This window comes from Pimephales promelas, chromosome 19, assembly GCF_988280905.1.
Source record: "Pimephales promelas chromosome 19, fPimPro1.hap1.1, whole genome shotgun sequence".
NCBI classification, from domain to species: domain Eukaryota; kingdom Metazoa; phylum Chordata; class Actinopteri; order Cypriniformes; family Leuciscidae; genus Pimephales; species Pimephales promelas.
Window position 1 is genome coordinate 27,512,849 of NC_142787.1, and position 23,604 is coordinate 27,536,452.

The 23,604-nt window shown below is 35.2% G+C and overlaps 3 protein-coding genes across 3 annotated transcripts; 2 read left to right on the forward strand and 1 right to left on the reverse strand.

The window, feature by feature from the left end:
* Positions 1-1,060: 1,060 nt before the first annotated feature.
* slbp2 (stem-loop binding protein 2) lies at positions 1,061-3,288 on the reverse strand. The gene is made up of 8 exons (XM_039694033.2): positions 3,149-3,288; positions 2,927-3,055; positions 2,743-2,811; positions 2,546-2,629; positions 2,299-2,445; positions 2,008-2,175; positions 1,790-1,937; positions 1,061-1,614 (listed from the first exon to the last, which is right to left on the reverse strand). Exons 1-8 carry the CDS (start codon positions 3,196-3,198, stop codon positions 1,438-1,440), a joined length of 972 nt encoding a protein of 323 aa, XP_039549967.2. The 5' UTR covers positions 3,199-3,288; the 3' UTR covers positions 1,061-1,437.
* Positions 3,289-3,710: 422 nt separating this feature from the next.
* On the forward strand, positions 3,711-8,307 carry zmat2 (zinc finger, matrin-type 2). Its single transcript, XM_039694034.2, has 6 exons — positions 3,711-3,863; positions 4,325-4,415; positions 4,679-4,802; positions 5,617-5,690; positions 6,360-6,505; positions 7,803-8,307. Exons 1-6 carry the CDS (start codon positions 3,846-3,848, stop codon positions 7,944-7,946), a joined length of 597 nt encoding a protein of 198 aa, XP_039549968.1. The 5' UTR covers positions 3,711-3,845; the 3' UTR covers positions 7,947-8,307.
* A 3,022-nt stretch (positions 8,308-11,329) lies between these two features.
* On the forward strand, positions 11,330-22,182 carry lcp2a (lymphocyte cytosolic protein 2a). The gene is made up of 21 exons (XM_039693896.2): positions 11,330-11,732; positions 12,061-12,123; positions 13,161-13,207; positions 13,837-13,905; positions 15,294-15,331; positions 15,421-15,461; positions 15,550-15,739; positions 15,822-15,919; positions 16,016-16,061; positions 16,153-16,218; positions 16,956-16,984; positions 17,493-17,512; positions 18,697-18,831; positions 18,909-18,927; positions 19,038-19,050; positions 19,140-19,233; positions 19,335-19,375; positions 19,463-19,527; positions 21,015-21,089; positions 21,460-21,609; positions 21,697-22,182. The coding sequence occupies exons 1-21, from the start codon at positions 11,655-11,657 to the stop codon at positions 21,820-21,822; spliced, it is 1,503 nt and encodes a 500-aa protein (XP_039549830.1). The 5' UTR covers positions 11,330-11,654; the 3' UTR covers positions 21,823-22,182.
* Positions 22,183-23,604: the final 1,422 nt, after the last annotated feature.

A 23,604-nucleotide genomic window follows, 5' to 3' on the forward strand; every position in this document is an offset into this window, starting at 1 on the left:
AGATTAATAAATTGACAATATAAAGCTGTGGAGTGTCTGACAATATACAGCGCAGTGGTTCTCTTTGACTGAACCGATCCTGAGAATAATACGACTCTTGGAATCATGGGAATTGTAGTGAACCCTATAAAAGGATTTTCATAATTTTTTAGAAATTCCCCCATCTAATTTAGTGCTTATTTTCGAAAATATATATACAATTTCCCTATATTTTTATCCTCTAAATAAAATCAGATTATTCACGAGGTAAAATGGAAAACGTTAAAGCTAGCCACCTGAAGTGTTTGACATTATCCACATTCTGATAACTTCGTACCCAATCAATAAACTTGCATTGCTCATGTAATTGAGCCCAATAAAAAGGTACAATTATTTGAGTGAGGTTGTATTAACAGTGGAGTTTCACTCCAAAGTTGCCCCAAACATGTACAAGTTTTTCTGTTTAACACACAAAAAAGATATTTTGAAGAATATTTGGTAAACAGAGTGGAAGGACCTCACTGACTTCCATAGAAAGAGGAAAGAAAATGGAAGTCAGTGGCTAATGTGGAATTTTAATTCATTAATTTATCATCCCTTTAAGGGGCCATTTACAGTTCAACTAGTAAATGTATGCGTTTTAACTAATAATTTACACGATAACAGCTTTTTGGGAGCTTGGGAATAAAAAAGCAAACTTTTGAAAACCGGCTTCAAAGTGCAAGTTTTTTAAAACAATACGGTTATTGCCCCGTGTGAACCACAAACACTTGAATTTGTGAACACTTTGATGGTCAATAGCTCCATAGTAGCTTATTTCTTTACAATTTGACATTGCAGCCTGGCGTGCATAATACAGCATTCAGGGTACATTTGTTGTGTAAATGTTTGAAGCATAACTACTATACAGAGGATAATTTGTTAAGCATCTTAGGTAACTTCCAAACAAAGAGAACTTAGAACATCAAATCTGATCAACAATGTTCCAGGATCAACAATGATGAACTTGTTGAAAAGGTTTGCTGGAGATAAACTTGATGCACCAATAAATAGCACAACTAAAAACAAAAGGAGAGTAAGCTATAGCCAGTCCACATCTTTATTAGTTTTAGTTTCCATTCATTCCACACAAAAATAAGAAATAAAACTTCTAAAGTTCCTGTTTTTAGAAAAACAGTGATGTGACAAACAGGAGGGAAACGTAGTGTCAAGAACAAAATAAAACAGAACCTGTGCATTTGAAGGACACGATAAAATAAATAAATTAGAAAGTGAGGAACAGAGTAGCAACTTGGAAGTGTACAACATTTAAACATTCATCTGCAGGGGATGTCTTGATTGCAAAATACATAGTGCACAACATTCTGAACTAGGAGACGGTGATTCTAACGTGTAATTCTTCTAACACTGCTGGTAGAACCTGATCTGTGCCGACCAGTCACATCATTTGAGGAGACGCTACGTATATCTCCAGAAAGGCTCTTCATGCAACAAAGGCACCTGGTTTCGGTTGTGGTCTGTCTCGAGGAGAAATCGCAGCCATCCTAGGACGTTTTCCTGTGCCGTTAGGTGACTACTAAAGGTATAGCCCAATCCAAGCTGAGAGGTTTGGTTCTGGTGGCATGGGACTCCAATCTGGACAGAAGAAAATCCAAATTAGCACTGAAACCATCTGAAGAAAATGACACTGGCTCTTCAAACAATAAATGCTTTGACTCGTTACATTTGCAAAGAGGTGCAGTGTATTAGACACAGAAGACATGACAGAGTATTCCACTTCAAATACAGCCTTTTAATATTTAGGTCTGACCTGAGAAGCATTAGAAGGCAGCCATGGATCATCGGTTGAGAACTCAGAGGGTTGGGAAATAATGGAGTCTGTTGCCATTTCCCACTGTGTGCTCTCATTTTCGCTGGCTTCACAAAGCTCTGTATTCATCTTCTCAAGCAAGCTCTGCCTAAGAGAGTAAAAGAAAAGTAAATTGAATTATTTTCTAATGTAATTAATTGAAGTCATTAAAGACTTACAATTGATCAACAGGGTCTTGTCCTTCCATGTTTTTCTGGGAGGCGGATGGTGGGTCCCATGCATGAAGCGCTCGCCGCCAGAGCCGGACTTGCATATCCCAAGATCTGCGACTATATTTACGGTGTTTGTTTGGAGTGGAAGGGTGGATCCCAGGGACACGCAGACGCCTGAACATTGAGGAGATATAATACCCAGAAAGCTTATTTACACTTTCACTACAATCAGGAAAATATCCAACAAGACAAATGACATGAACCGTTTTTTGCAACTTAATTTTCACCAGCTCTCACTTTGGAACCTGCTGCTCATAGTTCTGGTAGCCACAGGTATTCTTTCCATACTGAATCTGTTTTTGTCTGCGCTTTAAAACGGCCTCGTTCGTCTCAAAATGTGATGGGTCAGCATTGTGGGGGCTCCACTGTACCCCTGATGGTGACCTATAAGAATGAGTTTGTCATTTAATTGGCTGGAACAAGGCCAAATAAATAGTTACTTTGTTTTATTATTTACTTATACACCAAGAAACATTTCCCAGACCTCTTGATCCCATCAATGTCTTCGGTTCCAACAGCAACACTAGCTGTAGACATCTTCAGGATGCATCGCTCAAGGATGGAGGACCTGAATTTGGAAGAAATGCCCCCACTTTAAAAATGGTTGTACATGACATTTAGAAGTTAAATCTTCCTCCCTAAAACATCTTCTACACGACCAAAAACATCTTAATAACAGACCTGCGAGGTTTCTGAACAGCAGAAGTCTTTTCTCCATTATGTGAGGCTGACTGAGGGGTTTTAGAGCAGCTGGGTGGGTGGGGGGACAGACAGCGATTCACAAGACAGCATTATCAAGTTTGTAATTTGTAGCAAAACCATAAGAGAACAAATTACCATGTCATTCCTCAAACTAGATATTTACCTCACAAGACTATCATACACTGTACTGCAGCCTGGTAGAAGCCAAGGTTCTGGGCTACATGGAAGAGAATGTGTTTTAGTCTTGAAGTCTTGGGCAACATCTGTTGGCCACAAGTGTAGGGGCAGACTTCTAAAATAAAAAACAAAAGACACAGAGTCCCTACACACAACAGTAACACATCATTATATTTAAAAATGAGCAAGCAGAACTTTGGAAACATACAACCGCGACTCAAAGGGGCTTTGAAGAAGGCTTTCTATGCGTGTTGTCATGATTTTGGCTACAGCCACACGACACGTTGCGTTTGACAAAGCTTTTTATCAGCGACAGGTGTATCGGGGGCGGGGCTGTACAAATGAGACAGGTAGCAAAAGGCCAGTAATCATTAAAAAAAAAATCACAATAAATGATTCATGATAAAATAATGTAATAACGTAAGGAAATATTTGCGCTTTTATTATGAAAATGCCTAGTAGGCTCCACAGTTTGGTCATACCCACAGAAAACAAAAAGTTGTCAGCTTCTCTATTTAGACACAAAGTATGCCTATATATAGCCTACGTTAAAGTATTGGTAACAACAACAACGAACGAGTGACAATGTTAAGCTCTTTGCAAAAATAAAAAACAAAAAAAAATTGAATATGGGGTACAAGCATCGGGTAAAAGTTGTCAAAATGGAACCAGCCTATTTGAGGCTTTTCAGCTAAATGTAAACAGTAAAACAACTATGAAACACAAACCAATTCGTGAAAATACTTTAAACGTAACAAAACATAAAACGTGTTTAGCTAACGACTATTGCATTGTGAAAAAAGTCAGCTGTCAGTGAAAACAGTTTGATCACTTTTGAAATAGATGAGCAACAGCAGCACTAGTTTACGACAACCACGCACTCTTTACGGCATCACAATAGCAAAATGGCGTCTGGCAGTGGGGTAAGAAATTTGCTAACACTTGTTTTGATTTCTTTCTTTGTTTAGAATTGCAATCTTTCCGTTTAGAATTACAATCTATCCGCGTTATTTTGACGTAACTTATGTGCGAATTAATTTTTTTTAAATAATATCGTTAAAAGTGTAGAATGTTTTATATCTTAACTTAATAGTTGGACGATGCAAACTAACATATCCTTCACGCCAGATGGTTTTGTTTGGTCATATAATAATAACAAGAGCGAATACAGAGATCTATTTTAATTATGAGATGCCTTGGAATTGAACATCTCTAGTATTATTGACCGACAGTCTAGTTAAACTATTAAAATGATCGTATGGATTTTTTTCTCCATTAATATTCGTGTATCATGTTCACAGGCTGTTCTATGCAGTCGAATGAAAACATCTGATGTGATTCACTTATTTAACATGTTTACAATATGTTCTGCTTGTTTTTGTAGTCTAAGAATGATTTTCGACGCAAATGGGACAAAGATGAATATGAACAGCTGGCCCAGAGGCGAATCACGGAAGAGAGAGAGAAAAAAGATGGTAAGCAAATACAACGTTGTAACCTTTCAATACTTATTCAGTAAATCCAGAAAAGTTAATTGGGACACTTTTTCCTAATCATCTCAATGGCAAAACGTGTCCCAATAAACCCTGAATTCACCATACATAGTGTTTTTTTTCTTCCTTTTTTCAAGAGTATCTGAATACTGAAATATTCACTTTATGATTTAACCTAAATACATAATCCTATGAAATAGTTTATGGCGGTATTTCCTATGTCATCAATGTTTTTCATTCTCCAGGCAAGCCTGTGCCTCCCGTCAAACGGGAGCTTCTTCGCCACAGAGATTATAAAGTGGATCTGGAGTCAAAACTGGGGAAGACTATCGTCATCACTAAGACCACACCACAGGCTGAGATGGGAGGGTGTGTATCTGCTGTAAAATTGACTGTGTTATGACAACGTCAAAATGAGTTAATGAAAGAGTGATCACTGGCTATGTTTCCATCCAATGTTGTGAATTTAACTTGTGCACAAAATAGGAATATTGCCTAAAACATTTGCGCACAAAGCACAGTTTCGATTCCATGTTTTGAAAAGGACGAAATCGTTGTTTGTGGCAAATCACCCAGGTTGCTGCAGTCGGTGACGCCAATGTGGCACTTTTTTTGTATGGCATAAATTACCTGCGCAGATGAAATCCTTGCATTCAGATGCCCATTATTCCCAACCATTTTGATGCTCAGAATGATCAAACTCACATTTGAGACACTATGCAATGAAATCGTTCTGCTTTTTAGTCCAGTTATCCAATCACATCCTCTGTTGAGAAAAAGTCATGTGAATTCTTTGTTGCACATCAAGGGATTTATTTGGTAAATGTGTTTCCGTCTGAGTTCACGGTCATGTACGATAAATATCCATCACAATTGAGTACACAAGTTTTTTTATTCACATCTTGATGTAGTTTATCTCCACGAATTCCTCTATTAAACACAATTATTTTAAAACTAAGTTTTAAGAAATAATGGGGGCTGAAAACTTCAACAGAAGCAAATACAATATATTAACATTCTCATAGCTCACAGTAGGGCTGTCTTTAGAGGTATTTAAGTTATCATTAAAAATCTATTTCCTTATGGAGAAAATGAATGGAGTTTTTCCTTCTGAACCTTTCTGTTGCACTCTGTTGTATCTTTGTGTCAATGATATTTGTCTACGTCTTTTTCTCTCTCTCAGGTACTACTGCAATGTCTGTGATTGTGTAGTAAAAGATTCCATAAACTTCTTAGATCATATTAATGGTAAAAAACGTAAGTATTGAGGTCTTTGTTCTTCTCGTTTCTTGAACATCTTCACTGCATGCATTAAATAGGTATAAATTCCTATTTATACATTTGTTCCTGTACAATATTTAAATGAATATTTATACTATCTGTAGATAATGTTTTTATACAGTGCTTAGCACAAATGAACACACCCATGCTAAAGGAATAAAGAAATCATCGCACACTTTTCATAAGATCATTTCTCGATGCAAATCAAACCAGCTATTAGGCTGAAATTAAACCATGCCAATCTATGGCAGGTATGGTGAAGGGTGTGTGATGATGTGGGGATATTTTAATTCCAAAGACCATAGGAACTTTATCAGGATTCATAGTTTCCTGGATCCATGAAATAACTGGCCTTTAAAAATATAAATCTGCCAGACTCTATGGGAATTTAACATAGGGGTGTCCTGGCTTATGCACCCTGTATTTTAAGCCATTGAGATCAATTTCCAAAATATATTTTTTATTCCTCTTTTTAGTCAACTTTAGCATGAGTGTGTTCACTTATGCTAAGCACTGTACGTTTCATTTTATTTGCCTTATTCTATACATGCTACTCTTAATTCTAGCTGCTGTATTTCTGTGAAAGTCAAAGTCTTTGTTGGCCTGTAGCATTTTCTAATTCAGTACATTTATGCCCATTTATAGATCAGAGAAACCTGGGGATGTCCATGCGTGTAGAGCGCTCTTCATTGGACCAAGTTAAAAAACGTTTTGAAGTGAACAAGAAAAAAATGGAGGAAAAGCAGAAGGAGTATGATTTTGAGGAACGAATGAAGGAGTTGCGAGAGGAGGTCGGTGTTGAAACTGAGGTTCATTGACATATTGGACAAATTTGAATGGTTAAATTAAATTTTAGTAATGTCTGATTAATTGAAATCATGAAACATACAATTTAATAACATTTTATTAAAAGTTTTAACAAAAATTATGTTTACGGCCCTATAAAATACATTTTATTTGTATATATATATATATATAGATATATATATAATATGTATTTATTTATTTTTATTACCAAATTCTGTTTTTAAAGATTCCATTTTAATGGTTTAATTAAATTTTGTCTAATGTCCAATTATTGGAATTCATAAAAACAACAATTTATTCATTAAAAAATAAAATAATTTATTATTAAATATATGAAATATCTTATTTAAAAATATATATATATATTATGTATTATTTTTATTAGTGTTGGTATTATAATTACATTGAGATCCTAAATTCTACTGTACAACATTAAGATATTTCTGTCAGTTTCTTCCAAAGTTAAACCGAACTTTTATTTTAACAGGTTGCCGTGAAGACCTTTGAGCTACTGTGTTTAGGATATGACGATAGTTTTTCTCAACTGAAACTGCAAAAAATGCTGATATAGTGACTCTCAGAGCAGCTCTGGAGAGGAAGTTCTTATATAATGCAGAGGCTGAAAACACAGCGAGAGTCACTTATGCTTCAGTGTGTATGACCTGCTTTCTATTTATTAAAAAAAAAAAAAATTACAAATTTCACATTATAAGGTTAAATACATTATGACAGGGTCTCACAATCTCATCTGTGTTTTCCGCTTTGTCTAATCCGATCCAATGGCGGTATTCGATTAGAGATAAAGGTCTCACACGTGTTCCATCTTTTCTCATGGCATAGGGATTTTTAATTAATTGCAATACATTTTATCTTATGTATTATCCTGTTATTTCATCTGACTCCATATATGAAAAGGTTTTTCAATAATATCTGTGCATCATTAAATCGATGTGAATGTTTGACTATTCCTTTTAACTCTAATGAAAATAAAGTCAAAGTCTGTTAGAATCATCAAATATAACAATTTATTACATCAGGTAAGTGTATTACAATTTCATAATTAATTGAAAGATAACCAATACAAACCATCAAATGTTCTAGAATAAAAAAGAAAATGCTAGAGTGGGGGATACGGGGAAGAAGTGTGTGTGAGAGATGCTCAAATGTTAATTTGCAGCAAGGTCTTTCGTCTCATAGACCAGTGGTGAGGTCTGTTCAGCCATTTTTTCCAGTCTTACAATTTATAATTTGTTGCCTTATGTTTTTTTTTCTGTTGTTAAGGAGGAGAAGGCAAAAGCATACAGAAAAGAGAAGCAAAAGGAAAAGAAAAGAAAGGCAGAAGAAGACCTCAACTTTGAAGATGACGATGAAATGGCTGCTGTGATGGGATTCTCAGGTTTTGGATCCTCGAAAAAAGGCCACTGATCACTCATTTCACATTTTCACCAAGGTCTTCTCTGAATGGGTTTCTCTGAACTGTATGAACATTTTCAAGAACTTCATTATTCCTTCACAGGACCAGACAGCTTTTTTATCGCACAATCTGTGAAATACTCCTGATTCAACATGTGGTAAAAACCTTGAGTAGGTTAACCTGTTTTTGACCCTTGATCATAGAGCATCAGCTAACTCTGTCATTCTAAATTAAACTTCTTGTTATAATTAAGTTTTTGTGTAAATAGGGCTGCGTTATGCATATGTTTTTATGAGTTGTGTCTTTTACCCCTTCTGCACATAGAGACAGGAAAAGTTCAAATTAAAACATTACCTTTTTTTGAAGACAAGACTTCATGCTTCCATTCTTCAGTGTGTGTGTATGTATGTATACACAGACACACAACTCACACAAGGGATGCACGATATATTGGCCATCATATCGGTATCAGTCGATATACGTTTTTTTTTAATGTTATCTGTAAATCCCAATAAGAGAATTTAGCCAATATTTTAAAGCCGATAAATAATGTTTGCACTGTGAGCCATGATGGTTTTGAATCGCTTCAATAAAGAAAAATACAGTTCAGTGCAATATGCACAGTGCAACTCTGACATATAGGCTACATAAAATTACAATGGGAACACCATAATTGTGTGCTTGGGAAATGGCTTGCTTTTGTTTTTGTAATCAGACTCTAAAAAATTACCGGTATGTAAAATTTGGATTTATATTTATCGGCCAATGTATTCGTTACTGGCTTTCAAATGTAAAGAATTATTGGTATGTAAAAAAAAAAAAAAAAAAGAAATGATCAATAAGTTATGACAACATGTTTTTACATTGCTTTAACTCATCAAAAGAAGTTATGCAAGATTAAACTCATTTTAATGTAATCTAAGTTGAAATTACTTAACATCCGAGTTGATTGTACTTCATTTAAAGCAGTAACTTTTTTACAGTGAAATCTGCCGGTAAAAAATGGGAAAACAGACTAGCTCAGTGTATTGTGTTTATTTTTTAGTCACTGAACAATTAGTTTGATATCAGTTGTAGTATATTAATTTACCTTATGTAAGCAAACACAGTGCATTCAAGTAAATGTCTTCATACATTAAAGGAGTAGTTCACTTTTAAAAAAACTTTTGCTGATAATTTACTCACCCCATGTCATCCATTCATTGTCTGGAATCGTTTAAAGCCCTTTGAACCGTTTTCAGTTTGCACTGAAACTGTCTTTTGGACCTTGAACCGTTTGGTTCCCATTGAAGTCCATTATATGGAGAAAAATCCTAAAAATGTTTTCATCAAAAACCTTTATTTTCTTTTTGACTGAAGAAAGAATGACATGGATATCTCGGATGACATGGGGGTGAGTAAATAATCAGCAATAGTTTTTTTTTTTTTTTTTTTTAAAGTGAACTACTCCTTTAAATACATTCAAGAGGAACTATAAATCTTGTTAACAATTAAGCAAATTACTATGATTCTGGAGACTAATTACCAAAAACTAAAGCGAAGGAAAAAGTTTCATCTGGTATTGATTTATATAGTAGATCACCACCTGATGGTGCTATTGGATCTCATGAATTTACTAAATGCAAAAAAAAAACTCCCAAAAAATAACCAATAAAATACCTGACATCATAAATTATGTCTTATAGACCTTGTCAATGAAAAATGACAATTCACAAGATAAAATTCCGACAAAGGCCAAAATGTTAATTGAGAAAGGGAAGCAGCTCAGCTGTTCACACAGTACACAAATACTTCTGTGGTCTTCGATTAGAGACACGTGGTGACACATAGCCAGAGGGTTCAGGCCTTCATTTGCCTATAATGCCATTGTGCACGGTTAAAGAGGAAATATAGCATGTCAGTTTTATCAAAAATGAGGAAAAACTCAAAAACTGATCTCAAAGACAAACCTGAGACCATAGACTGAGTTTAAAAAAAAAAAGATCTATAGCATAAGTCAAAAGATGCTCAAATAATTGAATAAAGAATCAGCAATAATGGCTAAGAGTGTCTAAAGACGATAGTTTCCACTTAAATAAATTCAGTTCGTTACAACTGAATTCAGTGTGGGAGCTCCTTTTAACATTATTGACGTATAAACAACAGAATGACATTGCTTTGAATCAAGAAAACTCACTGGCTTTGCCTCCAAACATATTTCAATACACCCACTGTACCACCTTCTCCTGCACTAAGCAGCCAGGAAATGGAAATAACTGTGTGATAAAGCAGTTGAAGTTTCAAATGTAATAACTACTGTATATCTAAACAAAACATCCGTTTACAGGTTTGTGAATCACATTACAGCTTCATCAAAGTGAATATTAAGTGATGGAAGAGATATTTCCATGAACTAACCCCTACAGACCCAAGAACAGGAGCAACTGAATGCTTGCAACTCATAGTTTCCAGCTGTGGGTGTTTAGTGCAGTTCAGGGACTGAACCAGGCGCTCATGCTGTTCTGTAGGTCACAATCATTCACACTAAACGTTTTCTTATCGCAAATGAGGTATTTCGTAATTTCCCACAAAACAATTTGGGTTCATGTTTTGAAATTAAGCATATGCAAAAATTGCACAATTTAACCGTGTTAAGTTAAAAAGTGTAATTGTCAATAGTTTTATTTATAAAGATAGCTGGTATCAAAATGCTAAATCTAAATAATAATCAAAATATTTAGCTGGGAAGCATCATTAATGTCAAATGAAGCTCTGAACCAAAAGATGTGACTATGACTATAATAAAATCACGGTGTTTATAACAGCATATCATTATTTTCTACTGTAAACTTGGCTGTCCGTGTGTTATCATTTCTGCTTGCAAAATTAGCACTGTAACAAAAAATATATATGATCAATAAGTTAAGACAACATATGTTTTTACATTGCTTTAACTCATCAAAACAAGTCAAGCAATTTTCAACTACAAGATACAACAAATTTGAAGTCAGTTTAATGTGATTTAAGTTGAATAAACTTAAACATCCAAGTTGATTGTACTTACATTTAAATTTAAGGCATCAACCATTTTTGAAGTGTGATTGGCAAAGGTTATTGTAAGTGTGTAATCCTCACTAAATTACTTTTCTAAAACTGGCCAGTTCTACATCATTTGATTCTGAATTTTGATAACGCAAATGACGTGGAACTGGCCAGTTTTAGAAAATGAAGGCAAATAAATATCATTGTTTTTTATATATACAACGTTAGTGTACAAAATGTCCAAATGCTTATGGCTACATCATTCTGAGGGGGTGAGGATGATTTATAATATTTCAAGAAATATCTTCTTTTTTTTTCATGAAGGGGCTGTACTTCCCCTATTTGTCACAACAATCATTAACAGGAAGTCTATGGGGAAGTGGATGTCATTCTTTCTTTTCATAGAGTGCTCGGGCGAATCCGGGGTGTTGGTTTTTGTTTTATCATTTATGAAAATGTTGGTGAAATTTTGAACAATTCTTCCACATCTACATTTAAAACTGGGTGAATCAGTCTATTTTTGGAGTCTTCTCTCCTTTGATTTATTTTTCTTGATTTGACACCAGTCTCCTCGTGTTCTGGGTGGACATAGCGCCAGACACCGTGTGAGACCCACTGTGAAAGTGGCAACACTTTTTCAATGCTTGACGATATCACGGATTTGATATTCATAAGCAAGTGTAGCAAGTTTTGGAACCATGAGTTTCGATAGCAATCCATCCAAATCGGAGGTTATGAGCTGGGATTCGCATCGGTTAGCAGACTTTCTGAAGAAAGTAAGTTGCTTTCTCTTTTCATCTTTCAATGTCAAAACACATGAATTGAAAATAAATAAATAAAAAACACTGTTGTAATTATTATTACACTGTTTTTTATAGTCCTTCAGCACTCACTTATGAATTTAATACCAATTTAAAAAAAACTGATACATGAGAGACATTTGTAACAGCACCAGTGAACCTAAAAATAGCATTGAGCTTTGATAGACCAATATTTGATGTTAAATGATATTTAATATTACTATATGTTGTTGATAGGAGACACTGTATGTGTATGTGTGCTACCCATATTCAGCTGACATCATTTCTTTTTCATTATGTTTAGCGGAATCTAACTGGATGTGATAAGGTCATAACACGGTATAACATCACTGGGCAAAGGTTTCTGGTAAGTACAATTTATAATTTGGTCCACTGGTTTTGCTGGGTCACAGCCCAAATTTTGCATTTAGAAAGCAGAAATTACTATTTTCGGCTTACATGTTTGTTTTTTTCTTTTTAAATGTTATTAATAGGTCATTGTGGAGCACTGACCAAAATGACCCTTTGCAAAACAGATGATTGTGGTCTGACTCAGTGTAGCATCATTGTCTCCCTTGATCCAACAATTCTGGAAGTGCTGTTATTAGAATCTAAAACTACCAAGAAATGTTAGAACTCCTAATCAGTCAGAATTAAACAACAAAAACGATTTACGTTATAAATGAAAGTGTTATAAATGGGGGTATATATAGTATACAAACACACACATATACTGTAAAAAATTGTACTGTACTGTAAAAACTTATGATTGGTTTAACTTAACGTAATTAACCTGTTCGCCTTCAAATTTTGAGTTAATACAATGAAGGAGATCAACAGAAACTCAACACATTATGTTATCTGAACCACATGAATTATCGAAGTTGATTTGACTAAAGAAAAAAAATTTCGATAACAAATCACGAAAATATTTTTAGTGTGTGTATAGTGTATATGTGTGTGTGTGTGTCTAAAAAATACATTTTCATGATTTATCACATTTTTTCTTTTCTTTTATATATATATATATATATATATACATACATATATACATACACATACATATATACATATATATATATATATATATATACACATGCATACACCCATACACTTACAGTTTGATAAATTAATTTAAAATCATTTTTGTATTTTATTTTAGAGTATGACTGAAAATGACCTTCAAAAACAAAAAAATGTTTCGATAACAAATCAGGAAAATATTTTTAGTGTGTGTGTATGTGTGTGTGTCTAAAAAATACATTTTCATGATTTATCACATTTTTTCTTTTCTTTTATATATATATATATATATATATATATATATATATATATATATATATACACCCACACACTTACAGTTTGATAAATGAATTCAAAATCATTTTTGTATTTTTATTTTAGAGTATGACTGAAAATGACCTTCAAAAGTTCCCAAAGCTTCATGCGCCGTAAGTACTACTGACTACATTTTTTTGTTCCTGCTTATTGCGTGTACTTGTCATTCTTTTTTCTTATTCTGGGTAAATCGCACAGTATTCAGCCATAGAAAGACATGCTTTTTATTTATTAATTTAAAAAAATCAACTGTAGAACATCATGTACTGTACAGAGTAATAGTGTACAAACAGGTAGAAACATGCAAGAACGCCATCAGTGACAGTGACATTAAAAAGGAAATACTGCACAGGAAAGATAAACCAGAAACAGATGTGGCAGGAACCATTGCGTTGATGCAGAAACTCTTATGTAGAGCACGTTTGGTGCGAAATGGTTGAAACCCTCCACACCTTAATGACACTTAAATAAACAAATGTAACGGACTTTTCCCCAAAAGCCAATTTGGCATTAGATATGCCACAGTGACTTAATGGTAATTTGATTGTTGTTAGTTTATTGAGTGTCAGGTGCACAGAAAAGAGGTCTTTGTTACCACATCCTGCCGGGGCTGAACCCTCAGTCAGTTCATAAAGAAATAATTATATGCTTTTCTGTGTCTTAAAACGCCTACTCAATAACATGCCTGCAGAGTTAGTTACACTTTGAGGATTTGCAACTGGTATTTCCCTTATATTTTTAGGCTTATCTCCAAGATTTGTCAGGAAATCAACAAAGAGAAGAAGAAGTTTCCACTGATTCCAGGATTAAGGCCAGTACTCTACCATCACAAATCTTGTGTTATATCTGAAATATAATATACCATTCAAAGTTTTGGGTTGTTTTTGTGATTCATCTCTCGTGCTCATTAAAGGCTGCGAGATTTGATGAAGTGAAAACAGTAATGTTGTGAATTGAAGTAGGCTATTATTACATTTCAAAATAACTGTCTTCCATTTTAATGTATTATAAAATAAGTAATTTATTTTATAAGCTGAATTTTCAGCATCATTATTCCCGTCTCCAGCGTCACATGATCCTTCAGAAATCACTATAATATGCTGATTTTCTGCTCAAGAAGCATTTCTTATTATTATCAATGTTGAAAACTGCTTCATAGTTTTGTGAATACCCTGCTACAATTTTTTCAGGTTTCTTTTATGAATGGAAAGCATTTTTAAAAAAAAGAAATAATTTTGCAACATTATAAATGTCTTTAATGTTTAGATCAATTTAATGCATCCTTGCTGAATAAAATTATTAACTTCATGATTTACTTCCCCTCATGTGGTTTCAAAACCGTATAACTTTCTTATGCGGAGCATAAAAGAATTATGTTTTGAAGAATGTTATTTGAGAAAGTTATTTTTTCAGGGTGGCTGCCGGTTTTTAAAATGTCTTAAATAAAATCTTCCTAAAAATAAAAGGCCTTAAAAAGTATTAAAATGTCTTAAATCCAGATTCGATGGGTCTTAAATATTTCTGGTCACATTACCGTTAAAATTTCTCCAGTCTTACGGACCCGATGTCCGTCAAATAACCAGTGAAGCATCGAATTTGATTATGATTTTACTACTTTACTTCTGGTAGTGCTGTTGAGACTCGCCTGTCTCTGAAATATTTTATAGTGAGAAATCAAAACAAATGAGCATAACAGCACAAAAGTCACAGAAGAAACATACAGAGTTAAACAATGAAAATGTTTTTTTTTTTATAATATACGATACAGTTAAGTTAGATGACATGACATGACAGAAGCTATTTTGCTGAATATTCTCATGATTGCAAATGTTACATTGATTTTAGTTCAATAAACAAGTAGTTAAATTACTTCAATTACTTAAATATTACATATATGTATGTAATATAATGTGTATTTCCATCACAGGTTTGATCTTAAATTTCATTTAAAGTGGCATTAAAAAGTCTTAAATTTAACTTGTTTATATCTGTAGGTAGACCCTGTTTTTTGCTCTAACATTGTAACAATGGACCCCATTGACTTTCATAAAAAAAAAAAAAAAACATTTTTCATAAAAAGTCATTCAGGTTTGGAACCACATGAAGGTGAATAAATCAGTGGAATAGATTCATCATATAACAACCATAGTGCATCTACTGTCAGTACGCGACTAACTGTCCTTATTGTTTTGTAAATAGGCCATCACAACCAGTGCCCAGCTTCCCACAACAACCAGGTATGAATCAAAGTAGAATACATCATTCAATGCTACAAGTTTGCTTTTAAAGATATTGTCTAGAAGTCACCTCCTCTTACTGTTTTCAGTTGACCAATATGAGGATCAAGCGTGGGACCCTGAAGAGTTTGTAAGTCTCTTATGTGTGTCCCAAACTGTTTTGAAGTGATCAGCATCACATCTGACGGGCAGAACGCATGTATTCTTTCCTCACTAAGGACAGTGAAGACGACTACGAGGACCCTAACGAGGATAATAATTCAGAAGGTGATGCTAGCGGTGGAGACTATGAGTCCCCAGAGGAGGGGTCGGACAGTGATAATGGCTACGAGCCTCCTCCATCTGAGCCGAAAGAAGACGCGGCCCAGATCTGTCCCGCTAAACCCATGGAAAACAGCGATTATATTGGTACGCAAAAGTGGACACTTTTCCATCCTATTGCTCTCTCAGTCCTTTGGAAAAGTCATGATGGGATTCCTTGATTTATCAGATAATAACCGCACACGTGTAGTGAGCAGAAGCCAACCGCCTGTGCCTCCGGAGCGCCCGGGCCCCGGACCCTCTCTCCCTCATGTGGAGCGGCCAAGTGTGAGTCCTTCATATTTCCAAACAGTATGTGTCCCACTTCGTCTATAATTTTCCATTTTTGAGTCTATAAACAATTAAGTCTTTATCCAAGTTTAGGTTGGACAACATCTGAGAGAAGAGCGGCCCCTAAAAAGACCCCCAGGTAAGAGAGTATGTCTGTTCTCAGTGACGGCTAATCTGGATGGGATGCTGTTGAACTGATCCCCCTTTCCCCCCGTCCCATGATCTTGTAGCACCTGCTGTAGACCGCAGCAAAAAGCCAGGAACTCTGGACAGAAGCCAACCTCCTCCTGTAGCAGGTCACTGCCACTCACACATTGATATCTTAAAGGAGTAGTTCACTTTAAAAAAAAAAAACTTTTGCTGATATTTTACTCACCCCCATGTCATCCAAGATGTCCATGTCTTTCTTTCTTCAGTTGAAAAGAAATTAAGGGTTTTGGTGAAACCATTCCAGGATTTTTCTCCATATAATGGACTTCATTGGTAACCAAACGGTTCAAGGTCCAAAAGACAGTTTCAGTGCAAACTGTTCAAAGGGCTTTAAACAATTCCAGACGATGAATAAGGTTCCTATCTAGCAAAACAATCGCTTGTTTAAAAAAAATAATAAGTTTACGTTTTATAAGCTCAAATCGCCTTGCTCTGTTCTGTGATGCGCGTTCGTGACTCACCTGTTCGAACTCGTTCATTTCTTTTTCCGAGTCAATTTGTTCATTTCTTTTGTTGAATGAACCAAATGACACAAAAAAAGTTTTCAAGCTTTTGGACCTTGAACCGTTTGGTTCCCATTGAAGTCCATTATACGGAGAAAATCCTGGAATGTTTTCTTTAAAAACCTTAATTTCTTTTCAACTGAAGAAATAAAGACATGGATATCTTGGATGACATGGGGGTGAGTAAATTATCAGCAAAAGTTTTTTTTAAATGTGAACTACTCCTTTAATGCTTTTTTAGCAGATAATAATTCAGTAATAATGCAATTCTGATGACCTAATGGCTAAAGGGAGTCCTTGACTGTATTGTGTCCTCACAGGTGGAAGGGCCACTAGCTCATTGGACAGAGTAAGTTTGATTTGTCCTACCTCCACATAGAAGCTGCTGCCAACATCTGCTTTAATTTCCTTTTTATATCACCAACTTACCTTTACCAATCACTAATTAATGAATTAATTTATTATATTAGAATTAATGTATATTTTAGGAATCATGTCAGTAGCTATATATATATATATATATATATATATATGTATATATATATATATTATACTTGCATATGCAGCATTATTTATAATTATATAACAATTTATATATGTATATTATAGAGTGTGTATGTGTGTTGTAATTTATTAACCATAACAAATACCATTATTAGGTTTTTTAATCAATACCTACAGTATATGTGTGTATACATCACTCGTTATTGTTATTATTCTACTAGGCCTATATGCTTGAAATATAAATATATACCTCCCCCCCCCTAAAATTTTCCCCATTTTAAAGTTCCATTTTGACTAAAAACAATAATAATTTATATTTTAATATTTCTCTAATCATTTTTTTCGTTCTGCAGGCTGTCCTACCGCCAAGAGGGTATGATTTCATTTAATTGATTAATTTTTGTTTAATATTATATTGCATGTGCAGCTTTACAATGACAATATTTAAAATCATAATTTACTATTATTTAAAGGGATAACCACTTTTTTTGGAAATAGGCTCATTTTACAACTCCCCCAGAGTTAAACAGTTGGGTTTTACTGTTTTCGAATGTATTCTGCCGATTTTCAGATATTTAGAAGAATATCAGTAACTCATTGACTCCCATAGTATATTTTTTTCCTACTATAGAATTCAATGAGACCAGAAGCTGTCTGGTTACTGATATTCTTCTAAATATCTGAAAATCGGCTGAATGGATTCGAAAACGGTAAAACTCAACTGTTTAACTCTGGGGGAGTTGTAAAATGAGCCTATTTCCAAAAAAAGTGGAGTATCCATTTAAGATCTCATATTGGTTTGTTTACTTTAGCCTGCATGATCACAATGAGATTACATCTATGCACATAGAATATGCTATTTATATATTTATTAGGTCACAGTGATCTTGCCAAGACATATTTTGTTGATCCTGGAACCACATTCCCGTCCAAAAACTGAAAAACCTAACCCTTGTTGTAACCCTAAACTGTCAACTTGACCCACAAATCTGCTTGGTTGATTGGAATGTGTTTTCCAGGAACAATTACTAAATCTCTGATAGGTAGGGTTGGGTATCGAGAATCGAGTATCGATTGGAACCGAGAATAACTTTCCGTTTTTCCCGGAATCGTTCAAAAGTAAAAATTTCGATTCCTAGTTTCCATATTCACAGTCCGCCGAGCGGAAGAAGAAACCGCTGAACAACACCAACGAAGAAGCGTCTACCGGAAGTGTTGGCATAACCACGCGAGTCGAACATGAGTAGCTTACGTCGATGATCCAAAGTGTGGCTTCACTTTTCTAAAAATAACGAAATCTTGGCAAAATGCAAAATTTGTGACAAAAGGAGTATTTTTACAGAAGGAGTATTTCCTTCAGAAAGGATTATTATTTCCTTCAGAAAGGCCGTTGGTTAGCAAGGTTAGCTAAACTTTTTTGACCCTGCCTCTTAAAAGAATCGGAATCGAGAATCGTTAGGAACCGGAATCGAAACAAGGAATCGGAATCAGAATCGTTCAAATTCAAACGATACCCAACCCTACTGATAGGTCTGTATGATGTTTTTTATCCTACAGCATTACTGCTGCTCCTCTCAGACTCCCTCCAGTGGAGTTGTCAGGAGACCCGATGAGAATTCCCAAACCCTTACTTCCTCCATCAGGGGTGCAAAGAAGTGCCTCCTCCATAACACCAGGCCACTCTCAAAAAAGGTCAGATTCAACAATGTAACACTGCAACATTCGATTCACAGAGCTGCTAATGAAACCTGTATTTCTTTTTCCAACAGGCATTTTGACAGAAACGAGGTACGCAAAGCAAACACACACATATAGCCTTGTAATAATTGTTTGTGCAATTCACGTAATATAGCAATTCACTCACATAATTTTACCGGGCGGGGGGTTCTCTTCAACAGTTTCGCGATGACAGTAAGTCATTTTTTTATTTTGTGTATTTGCATATATTTAGTAAGAAAGCAAACAAACGGCCAATGTTTGAATGCTCTCTGATTTTACAGCTGCCACGCACAGCTCCAACACATTTCCACTGCACACCAGGAATCCATCGCCAAGACCGCCAGGAACCCACAGACAGCCTTTTCAAACAGACATGTGTGTATTCAAATGAGATACTCAAGAATATGCTGCTAAATTAATACTGAAATTCAAAAATCATGAGTTAAAGCTGACTATTTCTCTGTCACATTTCACAGTGTTAGTCACAGTCGATCACTACCGACAAAACCGAAGGAGGGTAAGCACGGATTGCACTGGTTTGATTTATCTTACTATATATTCAGTGAAAATAACTAGATCCACCGTTTATTTTGTTGAATGACAGCAATGAACGATCAACTAAGTACAAGAGGACCACTTCCACCACAAACAGACATGGGCAGCATGCAGGTACAGTACTTTAAAGTGTGCTTGAGTGTGTCTGCAAAACTAAACCCGCCCAATCCGCTTGGTAAAGTTGTGACGTAGGGAATCCTGTTTCCGGGTCCAAGCCTCCATTCGTTTCAATTGAGGGCGAATTCTGAACAGCGTTTTTCTACCCTTGATGGGCACTTCGGTAAGGGAACGCCCAGGAGAACGAATCCAAACGAAAGTGACAATATTAGTGAAGATAACATGTTATGGTCACTTCTAGGAAGTAATTTAAAGGATTAGTTTACTTTAAAAAAAAAAAACGTACTGATACTTTACTCAATCACGTCATCCGAGATGTCCATGTCTTACTTTCTTCAGTCGAAAAAGAAATTAAGGTTTTTAATGAAAACATTCCACATTTTCTCCATATAATGCACTTCACTGGGAACCAAACGGTTCAAGGTTCAGTGGACACTAAAAACTGTTCATAGGGCTTTAAACGATTCCAGACGATGAATAAGGGTTTTATCATGCGAAATGATCGCTCATTTAATAAATAAATAACAAAATTTAAGTTTTATAACCTCAAATGGTCGCCTTGCTCTGTACTGTGATGTACGTTCGTGACTCTCCTGTTCGAACTCGTTCATCAAAATGAACGAATCTTTTTCCAAGTCAATTCGTTCGTTGAATGAACCAAACGACTCGGAAAAAGATCCGTTCATTTTAAGATTCGAGCTCATGGCGCCCAGGACATTAATATTTTAAATATTCATAAAAGACATCACTCTAATAAAAGGGTCATGATTATTCAGTAGTATTACAGCTCACTGAGTGTGTATTAGCACTGTCTGTTCTTTGTTTTTGGTCGCCTATCTAATAAAGCACTTGAACCCGGAAACGGTGACACGTGACGTCAGATTTAACAGGCGGATTGCTAATCAAAACTAGCCCAATCTAAAAACTTCTCGACTACGAAAACTACCCGCAGCAATGGAGTAATAGTAGCCCAATTCTGCACTGTTGTTCCGACTGCTGCTGACAAACAATCACACCACGACCCGACCAGCAGATGGCGCCCTTGTATTTGCTTTGAGGTGCTATTGGAAAAAACTGGAATGTACTTTCTGGTACACTGATGTGATGTAGGATTTACTTTGAAACGATATTCACTCAGAAATTGCTAAACAAAGGCAACACACTGAATAAAACATGAAATTTTGAAGTGGAAAGACAGAAAAACTAGGCCTACTTTCTTGTAAAAAGTAGGCCTACTACAGTAATCTTTATCTACTACTTCAAAAAAATAATTTGTATGGTGTATTTTTACTTCTCCAAGAAGGTTCTGGTGCCTTTTTTTCTTACAGTGGGGCATTAACAGCCTGTTTTATGCTACATTTGACTTAAGTTACTGTTTGGTATTGTGAAATGGTCTTAATAAAACACAATTGTGTTAAAAAAAAAATCAGAGAAAACAGACAGTCTTTGTCAACCCAAATATGTCATCATTTCTCCATTTATAGGACATGGATCCAGCCTGGTATGTGCGTCAGGTCACCCGCGTTGAGGCAGAGAACCTTCTGAGAAAAGTTAACAGGGTGAGGCGCACGCATTCCTTCTCGTTCCCAGATTGCACAAGTCTATTTGATGTGATATTTACATCTGGAAGACGTATTTTTAAGAGTGTTTTATCATCAGCAATACGTCTATAGGACGTTTTCTGTCAGATGTCAAATAGACGTTTGAAAGATGTCTTTAAGATGTAATGATTTAGAATGCATGTTAAACTGACATCTTCTAAACATCTATTTGACATCTGACTGGAAGCGTCCTATAGACTCTTACAAATACGTCTTCCAGATGTAAATATCACATCAAATAGACTTGTGCTATCTGGGTTAGAATTGGGGAAAAATATGTAATTCTCAGGTTAACGAAGTTAATTTGTTGAAATGTGTGCCATGTAAGGATGGGACGTTCCTTGTGCGAGACAGCTCAAATCGATCCTCTAACCAGCCTTACACACTCGTGGTCCTGTACCAGGAAAAAGTTTACAACATTCAGATCCGCAGATCGCAAAACGGATTCATGCTAGGCACTGGGATGAAATCCTCAGAGGTATTCAAACTGTTGTTTTTTATGTCTGTAATTATATCCACATGCTCAATGACCAAACCTTGTAACTCTGTTGATTGTCTTTGGCAGACCTTCGAGCGGGTTGGCGACATTATCAACCAGCACAAACACACGCCACTCCTTCTTATTGATGCTAAGAACCGAGACTCAAGCCAACAGAAGCAGTGTGCTCTGATTTATCCAGTAGGATTTTAAATATAGTAGGTTACATGACTAATTTACAGTAACTACTTTTGCTTTTTCATTTCATGATTTGATTTGATTTTTATTTTTATTTTTTTCAAATCAACACAATTCAAAATCTCTCAGGTGTGTGTAAAAATGTCTGGTGGCCTGTAAAACATTGTAAAGTTTTTAAATGGATATCTGTTCATATAAACCAGAAGAGTAGCCTATTTTATCACTATTTTGACTGGTATTGTTATTTCTCAAATAAATCAGTCTTGTCACTTTTTATTTTCAATTTTCCACCAGTTCCTGTTTAATTGTTTTTAAATTCGTATGATCATGAAATATGAAATGTATATTTACGAGACAATAAATACTATAATTCAACACGTGTGAGGAACTAATTGAGGATTAATCGCACTGTCAACGAGGATTCATGTTTGCTGCTTATTTCTCTGAAGTCAACCTGTTCACCTGCCATTAATACCCGACTCACTTTATAAACGCAGGGCACAGTTTCCCCTAAATTATCTCACGTCTATCAAACTGTCTCCAAGCTGACAACACATCGGTGCACAAAAGGGTATTCGGTTACAATGACTTTGGCATGAATCGTCAAAACAACAGGCTACAATAACAAGGCTGTTTGAGGAAGACTGGTGAAATTTATTATTGTCGGATTTGTAAGGGGGGGCTTCTGACCCCCGAAAGAAGGCTTGCTCCCCCCTGAAGAACATCAGATCAAAATATGATGTTGGGTGGCTGTGGGTGGGGGCTAAACGAAAGTACCCATAATATGGAGCTTACCTGTATGCAGTGGTGGAATCTCAGTACTTAAGTAAAAGTACAAATACCCAGATAAATATTTACTTTAGTAAAAGTAGAAGTAACACAATGACAACCATACTTAAGTAAAAAGTAAAAAGTACTTTATTTTAAATGTACTTTAAGTATTAAAAGTAAAAGTACTTGCATAACAATTTATTATTTTAATGTCTATTTTCTAATGATTAATAAAACATTTAATTCTAACTCATTCAACCTAATAGCCTACTCCTATAATGATGTTCAATAATGATGGAAAAAAATGTCACCATTTCTGAAACAAGCTTGCAATTAGGCAATATCATCTTATCCTTACTATATGTTAATAACTATGTTTGGCAGTAAACGCGATTCATTTATGGTGTAATTCTGAACCTCTTGGCTTGCCATAATCCTAACCAAACCAAACATATATTACACACGGTGTGTTTCCTATGCACGTAAAAACAATTTCGCGTATGAGTTGCATGATAAACACACTGCATGTGAGACGCATTTAGTGTGACCGGGTTGATATACTGTATCTATGGCAACCAAACGTCACTGGTGAGACAAACGTGCAACGAACGGATGGTCAGGTTACGTTTTGGCAGGGGAAAAACTGATCAGAAAATGTAACGAAAATGTAACAGAAGTTGTAGAAATGTAGTGGAGTAGAAAGTAAAATAATTGCTGCGAAATGTAACGAAGTAAAAGTAAAAAGTAGGCACTATTTATTGTACTTAAGTAAAGTAAAGATACGTGAAAAATGTACTTAAGTAAAGTAACGAAGTATTTGTACTTCGTTACATTCCACCACTGCCTGTATGCAGATACAGTTCTAGCTCTGACTGATTTGACTGTGTCCTGGCATTAACACCACAGCAATTTAAGTAAATAGTCTACTCTATAAAACCTTGCTCGTTTGGACTTGCTTTAAGAAAATAACAACTATCTAACCCCCCTAAATGCCATTGTGTAATTATGTGTAACAAATATCAATCT

Bases quoted from the DNA above. Each gene is read 5' to 3' on its own strand.
- slbp2 (XM_039694033.2), bottom strand. From the start codon at position 3,198: ATGACAACACGCATAGAAAGCCTTCTTCAAAGCCCCTTTGAGTCGCGG. The intron at 3,056-3,148 runs GTATGTTTCCAA...TTTTTATTTTAG, and splicing joins AGCCCCTTTGAGTCGCGGTT to AAGTCTGCCCCTACACTTGT. The intron at 1,615-1,789 runs GTCAGACCTAAA...TCTTCTGTCCAG, and splicing joins TGCCTTCTAATGCTTCTCAG to ATTGGAGTCCCATGCCACCA.
- zmat2 (XM_039694034.2), top strand. The intron at 4,416-4,678 runs GTAAGCAAATAC...TTCATTCTCCAG, and splicing joins AGAGAGAGAGAAAAAAGATG to GCAAGCCTGTGCCTCCCGTC. The intron at 5,691-6,359 runs GTAAGTATTGAG...GCCCATTTATAG, and splicing joins TCATATTAATGGTAAAAAAC to ATCAGAGAAACCTGGGGATG.
- lcp2a (XM_039693896.2), top strand. From the start codon at position 11,655: ATGAGTTTCGATAGCAATCCATCCAAATCGGAGGTTATGAGCTGGGAT. The intron at 17,513-18,696 runs GTATGATTTCAT...TTTATCCTACAG, and splicing joins GCTGTCCTACCGCCAAGAGG to CATTACTGCTGCTCCTCTCA. The intron at 21,090-21,459 runs GTGAGGCGCACG...GTGCCATGTAAG, and splicing joins TTCTGAGAAAAGTTAACAGG to GATGGGACGTTCCTTGTGCG.